Below are 7,070 nucleotides of genomic sequence, written 5' to 3' on the forward strand. Positions count from 1 at the left end.
CCCCCCCCCCCCCCCCCAGGCCGCCATTAGCCGCTACTGTATCGTCTGTCTTAAAGGTAGGAACTCATAATTAAAACCACGTTTTATTTCATATCACAGGAATCCTTATATACTATAATTTTGTGTCTGTGTGTGTGTATGTCTCTGAAGATTAATTTCTTTCTTTTATTTCTTATGGGAAAAAATTATTTGCGATATTTATGAGCTCGGTCCCGGAACGGATTATGCTCGTATCTCAAGGTATTACTGTACTGTAAATTTTTTTTTGTTCAGCCCCAGACATCATCCAATGACAGACTAGATTCTGTCTCTTAGTCAACGTTACTTAGGCTACGTTAAAACAGTCAGAAAATCTGTTACGCGCAATTTTTCTCTCAAATGTAGCGAAGTAAAATACTTGAAGTCAAAATGTACTTGTACGTAAAAAGGAAAATGACCTAATCCCAAAACTACTCAAGTACAGTTACTGTCTAAATGTAAATGTAATTCAGTACTTTCCACTTCTGATTCTAATACAGATCCAGGTCTTTAAAGTCTATCATTCTTTCGCTCTTTCACTCAGGTATTTACACTTGTGTGGCCTGGAACTCTGATGGTGCAGACACCAGGAGCATCTCAGTGTACGTGGACTCTCAGGCATCTTGGTCCAGTGGCCGAACTTGGTCAGAGGAGGATGGCCACAGGAAACAGCCATTGTCGGAGAATTCTTCAGGTGCTACAGCTTCTCTGGTGGTCCTGGCCAAGGTTCTGTGATAGGTTTTTATCAGGTTTCGAATTATTTATTTGAGGAGTTGCGATCGGTTCAAACTCACACTCGTTACATTTTTCCCTCTGCTTTCTGCAGGTGGTTCATGCTCAGTCTGTGGTCCTGGAGTGGAGGTTGTATCAGAACCAGCTGGACGCTCGGACCCACTTGTCTCATTGGACCAGTGCATTTGTTCATATTGACAATCCACAGATCAGCTACACTGCAGAGGTGACTCCACCCATAGTGCTGAGTTCCCAAAATGTTGGCCTGTATCTCAATTTCTAGATCGATAGATGGATAAATAGCACTTTATTCATCCCTCCGGAATTCAATTCGGGAAAATTTAGGACTGCTTCAAGAAAGCTTTCTTAAAACTGCAGCATCTTTAATCGTGCTCAAATAACTCAGAACACAGTTATAACACACAATGTTGATTTAGACGTCTTTATCCTGTGAGGATTTACGGCTCGACACACGTCGGAACTCGGAACGTTCCTACGACGTGACTTACCGTAATTTCCGGGTCTATAAGCCTCTACTTTTTCCACATGCTTTGAACTCTGCGGCTTAAACAAAAATAAATGTATGGATTTTTGACGTGCTCATGAAGTTCATACTGTGAGCAATCAGAGAACGGTAGCGAAAGTTGAGAGCGGTTTGAGCCCTGTCAGGTTGTAGTGTGAGTTGGTTATACGGGAGCTGTTAAAACTCTGTTAAGTTCTGTTGTGCCCCCCAACTTCCCTGTTTCACTTGGGAGCCATAATGAAGGGCAAAAAAAAAAAACCCAAACAATACGACTGAAAGAAAACAAATGTAGAACAACCGAATGTATGGCGTACAACCAGTGAATGTAAACACAGCTGCGGGACGATGCATTCGTCCACTACACTCGCCAACTAGTTCCCGTCCGAGATTTGTTTTACGTACGTTGGAGCGACGGGATTCGACTTTCTTGATGCATTTGTGGGGAATGGCTTTTGTTTGACAAGACCCTTGTACTAATGGTCTGTATGTTCTTCTCCAGGTTCCAGTGGACGTTAAGGAATATAATCTGACTCACCTCCTCCCCGCCACTGAGTACCACGTTTGCCTCACAGTCTCCTCCTCCTCCTCCTTTCCGTCCTCCACCTCTTCCCCCTCCTCCCCTTCGTTCCCCCTCACCTCTTCTTCTGTGCACACGTCCTGTCTGAACGTGACCACTAAGGAGGCGGGTTTTTCAGTGGAGCAGGTGGCCTCGCAGCGGCGAGGGGTAGCCCTGGCAGCGGTTATGGGATCCATGTTTGCGTTGTCCATCATGACGCTGTTGACGCTTTACATGCGGCGCCGCTTGCGGCAGCACGAGTCCTGCGGTCACTCGCTGAAGATGTACGTCCAGCAGGCGGCTTCAATCCCCCTGAGCGAGCTGTACCCGCCGCTCATCACGTTATGGGAGAGTGAGGCAGAGAAGGACAAGGATGACAAGGAGGAGGAAGAGAGGGGGCGGGGCCACATTGACACCTCGAAGACGTACATGTGGTAGCTTCTCAGGTGGGTAGGTTAGGGGTCCACAGTGACGCGTGTGGTGGTGCTTTAATTTTATTCCCGAGGCCACTCAGAGTAGAGGGGAAAAGAGTGGGAAAGAGATGTGAGAGGTCACGTGACACAATATTAGCAGTTGGGAATGAACTGGCCGATTCAACGTTCTGGTGTTTTCACTAACTCCTTGATTGGAGGATTTTAGTCACCTTGGAGGAAACACATTGTGATTGAATTTTCTCTCTTAGTTTGACATATTTTTTTGTCTTTAATAAGCTTGTGTAGACTGCTTATTGGGTAAGATTAAAACGAAAAAAAAAATCATATTTAAAAAAAACATCTTCCTATTAAAGTATATCTATGAGGTCGGGTTTTTTTTGTTTTTGTGCAAAATATTAATATCACTGCCACTTTTATTCTTTAACACAGCGTTTAAATGTAGTATGTAAATTTCAGGGTGAATTTTGGTGACTTTATTACCCCCAAAAATGTCTGTATTTGAAGGCTTTTAAAGTCACCTCGAGTTAGATTTTGTGGCTGCCGTGCTGCCTGAATTAAAAAAAAACAACCAAATAGTTCAATTCGAATTCTATTTTGTTAAAAGTTGGATCAAACCTAAAACACCAGAATGTTTCCCGTGCGTGTGTAATTGTGTCTTCTTGTCCTCTCCTCTCCTCTTTCTGTGTGAAGCACACTCAAATTCTCTGCACTGCAAAAACTACGTACAATTCTGTCTGATTATTGTAATGAACTTGAACTTGCATCACCGACACGTCACACATATCACCCACGAGCTGCTGCACTTAAATCACGTTGTCCCTGTTCAGTCGATGACCTGCCGAAGGACATGTCTCAAATTAAATGTGTGTATAAATGCAATGTCCAAGATGCGGGACCACAAACCTCACCTTGACTTCATTATCATCAGCGTAGCATGGGATACATCCAATCTTACCAATCTTTTATATATATATTTATTATTCTGTTCTGGAGCTGCGCACCACAATCGTCACTAGGAGAAATCTCATGCATGGAAATTAAGAGTGACTTCTGACCTTTTACTTCACCCTGTCTCACTGGTTGCTGTGGGCAGGTGTTTACACTACGTACTCGCAGTTTGTATTTGCTCTTTATTTGAAAAAGAAGTAGGATGATTTACAAAAAAAAATATTTGTTTACAAGGAACAAGTATCAGTATCTATACTTTTCTACCACATGATACCAGGAACATTTTCTTGACAGGCGTTTCTTTGTGTTTTCACCGGTAAATTGATTCCTGCAGTGTGACACAGTTCCTGATTTTTTTTTTTAATTTTTTTTTTTCAATAACTAATGGTAATAATTCTGCCAGTAAAAAAAAAACCTACCTTGTTCCTGGAACCAGCTCAAGTGGTGGAGGAGTTGTAAGTACTGTCGTTTCAACAGTGGGAATGAACACTGCTGGTACACTTTCTAGTATTTGGTACTACTTCCTGTGGTGAGGTTGTCTCTAATTTTTGGTACTACCGTAGTTCCTGCTGTGGAAAAAAATACAATTAAAGACAGCTCTAAAGTTTCGATAAATGATCCACGTTGAGGTAGGCTGTCAGTCTCACTTGACTTACATGCAGAAAACGCAGGGTATTTGTATTATAGTTTCTATTATTACTGTAATCACTGAGCACTGAGCACCAATGCTAACTGAAGTGTGTGCGTGTGCGTGTGTGTATGCGTGTGTGTGAGAGTGAGAGAGAGCAAGAGAAAGAGATAATGATGGTATAAATAAACACTTTGTCACTTCACAGCAGACTTTTGTTGTCAATAATACCAAACACGATACACAACTCACTTAAAATGTACACGTTTGTTTGTTATTTTCTTTTTTCTTTCTTTTTTTTTAAAACACGATACACAACTCACTTTTTTCTTTTTTTTTTGTCATTCTCTTTTTATTTAGAAAGGCAAATTTCCATCACATACATTGATTACAGCTTTTCTTTTTCTTTTTTCTTTTTCTAAAGCACTGAAAAGAATGACTGCCCTTGTGGCATTTTATTCATGAACAATAACAAGAATTAAAAGAACAGAACTGAACTGGGAAAACGGGGTGAGTCAGATCCGGTTGGCTTTACATATTCAGTCCATTTAGTCCAGGTCATATAAAAATTCCCTCTTTCGACCTTGAGGGAAAAGGAAATATTCTCCATACACAGTTTCAATCCATTCATCGATTGGGGGGGGGGGGGGGGGGTCCAAACTCTTTCAACAGTATGGCAAGTAGTTTTTTATCTGTCTTTTATTTTCCATGTTTCGAACAATATATTGCCCAGAAACAAAGTTTCACATTTTAAAGGAATGTTCACATTAAATACATTAAATTCTTAATATGTTTATGGATCTCTTCCCAGTAAGATCTAATTACTGGGCAGTCCCAAAAAATATGAAAGTGGTTGGCTTCATTAGATCCACAGAGCTTCCAGTAAGCGTCGCCACTGCCTTGGTGTCATTTTTGTATGGGTGTAGTAAAAAAAAAAAAAAAAAAATCATATTATATTCTTCCAACAGAATTCCCGCCATATATTTTCACCCAGCTATCCTGTGAGATCTCAACCCTTATTTCTTTTTCCCATTTCCCCTTTATGTATTCTGTATTCTCTTGTTTGGATATTTGCATAACGTTATGTATAATTTAGAGATTATTTTATTGCATGTTCTGGATTTAGTCAATGATAGGAATACCTCGATGAACTCTGACTCATCTTTTCTTAATATTTCTTTAATATTTTGGTTCAAATAATGTCTCACTTGCAAGTACCTAAAAAAAATCATCTCTCCCCAAGCTGTGATTCTTCTGTAAGGTTTCAAAACTCTGAAATATCCCTTTGTGGGTAAATGAATGAATAGGCCGCACTTCTCTATAAGCCGCAGGTGTCCACCTTGTAACATGAGTTATTCACTTTTAATTAAATAAATGCTTCTTTTCTGAACATGCACATTTTCAGCTAGAAGGCTCTAGCTGGCTGGTATGACTTATAATCCGGAACGACTTATCCGGAAAATACAGTATTCCCCTCCCCTCAAAAGCCGTAAACTAGATTTTGCCAGATAGGGTGATTTCTCTTTGTCCTTAGTAGTGTCTTGCCATGGATTTTGACATCTTTTTGTCATTAAAAAGCATTTTAAGTAGGGCTGTCCAATATTGAGTCTTTGCCAATATCTGATATGCCAATATTGTCCAAACACTTAATTTCTGATTCCGATATTAGAGTAACCGAAACCAAAATAGCGGGGCAGTGGTGGCCTGGTGGTTAAGTTTAGCACAGCATATAATACCACTATCTCTCCTGAGCCTCTTTTAGCTATGTTGTGGGTAATGGAAGTCTTTATCATGTTACACTGTTGTTTTATTATTGTGAAATTTCTTGAATAGTTAAAAATGTTAACATTAAAATGCTGTTTGATTTTCAAGGATGGGCCATTTTTAATAAATCGAAGTTGCAACTATTTGTCATGTGGTAGATATAAAGTAGATACTTTATAATAATATAATGCATATATAATTACTGTGTATATATATTAATGTACTTGTATGATGTAAACTCTATAACTACTTTATCTATAAAACTACAAGTACATGATCATTTGTGTTGAATTGAAAACATTAGATACTTAAAAATCTCAACCTAGCAAACTATTGGTGGTCTCTGATACCACTGCTACGTATGTTATTATTGTGATTATTAGTGTTATAATATTTTATCTCTAAATGTTGGAGTTTGGGTTTGTCACTACTTACACTGAATGTTATAAATTATTTTATTTATTTATTTTTTTTATTGTTGTTTATATTATTTTAAAGGTGTGTGGCGTTAGGGTTGGGCTTTATACGTAGAGCACCAAAATGGCTAGGTCCGGCTCTGGGACTGAGGTGCGAGACAAACTAAATATATGTGCTTAAATACAACCACGGCAAAGGAGCCTTTCCGAGAAATATTGTTTAAATAGAGGCCTTCCAGACCGGGGAAGAAGGCTGACGAAACATTTTACTGTAATGTTACGACTTATTCTAATATATTTTCTTTTATCTATTTTGCCGTAATATAACGATTTATAAAAACCTAAAATACACATTAGTTAAATTAACTTATAATAAATACTAATAATAAACTTTTTAAGTAAAAATCCCGAACGTAATGACGTACTCGGTTAGTGTGTCGCAGGAAGTGACGCCATGGCCGTCAGTCTGTTGATGTTTTTAGTGTCTGCAGGAAGAAGAAGAAGAAGAAAAACAACCATAGACGGGGACCTCGCTTGTTTTTGTTCGTTTAACGGTGAAAACGTCGCGCCACTCCCGCCTCCTCTTCTTGCTGCGGCTCCGGCACCGTCTTAAATCTGTGTGTGACGGTCGTGCACCGGGCCGGAGCCCCACACTGCGACATTTTTTGTCCAGAAAGGGAGGAATCGTCTCCCGCTGACCCCCTCCCTCTCTACCTCCCTCACGCTCCACCATGACGATCCTCCCGAAAAAGAAGCCCAGCTCCGGGGTCGGAGTGTCGGACCACGCCGATGACAGCGACCGTCGGAGCGTTTCTGATCCACACCAGCACCCGCACCCACACGCTGGGAGGACCGGAGCCCGGCCAAGGGCTTCGCCTCCGCCGTGGTCCTACCAGCCCGCTCCGCCCTCCGCCAGGGACGACAGGCGGAGCATTGAGGCCAGCTCCCGGCCGCAGCAGGCCTCTCCACCGCCAGTCGGCTCCGTGTCCCCTGTGGGGTCCGGGGACGGGCGGGATAACAGCGGCAACATAGTGGCTGGGGGCCCGCGGGC

At 41.2% G+C, this 7,070-nt stretch overlaps 2 protein-coding genes across 2 annotated transcripts in view; both read left to right on the forward strand.

Moving 5' to 3' along the window:
- Positions 1-3,429, forward strand: part of LOC103384390 (leucine-rich repeat neuronal protein 1) — a 13,845-nt gene extending 10,416 nt beyond the window's left edge. Inside the window, exons 11-13 of the mRNA XM_008317893.3 lie at positions 563-744; positions 845-976; positions 1,773-3,429. Of these exons, the coding sequence (XP_008316115.1) occupies positions 563-744; positions 845-976; positions 1,773-2,267 (809 nt within the window). The 3' untranslated portion in view covers positions 2,268-3,429. The remainder of the gene's footprint in view (positions 1-562; positions 745-844; positions 977-1,772) is intronic.
- Positions 3,430-6,210: 2,781 nt separating this feature from the next.
- Positions 6,211-7,070, forward strand: part of otud5a (OTU deubiquitinase 5a) — a 7,009-nt gene continuing 6,149 nt past the window's right edge. Inside the window, exon 1 of the mRNA XM_025059594.1 lies at positions 6,211-7,060. Coding sequence (XP_024915362.1) covers positions 6,751-7,060 — 310 coding nt within the window. The 5' untranslated portion in view covers positions 6,211-6,750. The remainder of the gene's footprint in view (positions 7,061-7,070) is intronic.

The sequence above is a fragment of the Cynoglossus semilaevis genome, chromosome 10 (assembly GCF_000523025.1).
Source record: "Cynoglossus semilaevis isolate Cse_v1.0 chromosome 10, Cse_v1.0, whole genome shotgun sequence".
Lineage (NCBI taxonomy): Eukaryota > Metazoa > Chordata > Actinopteri > Pleuronectiformes > Cynoglossidae > Cynoglossus > Cynoglossus semilaevis.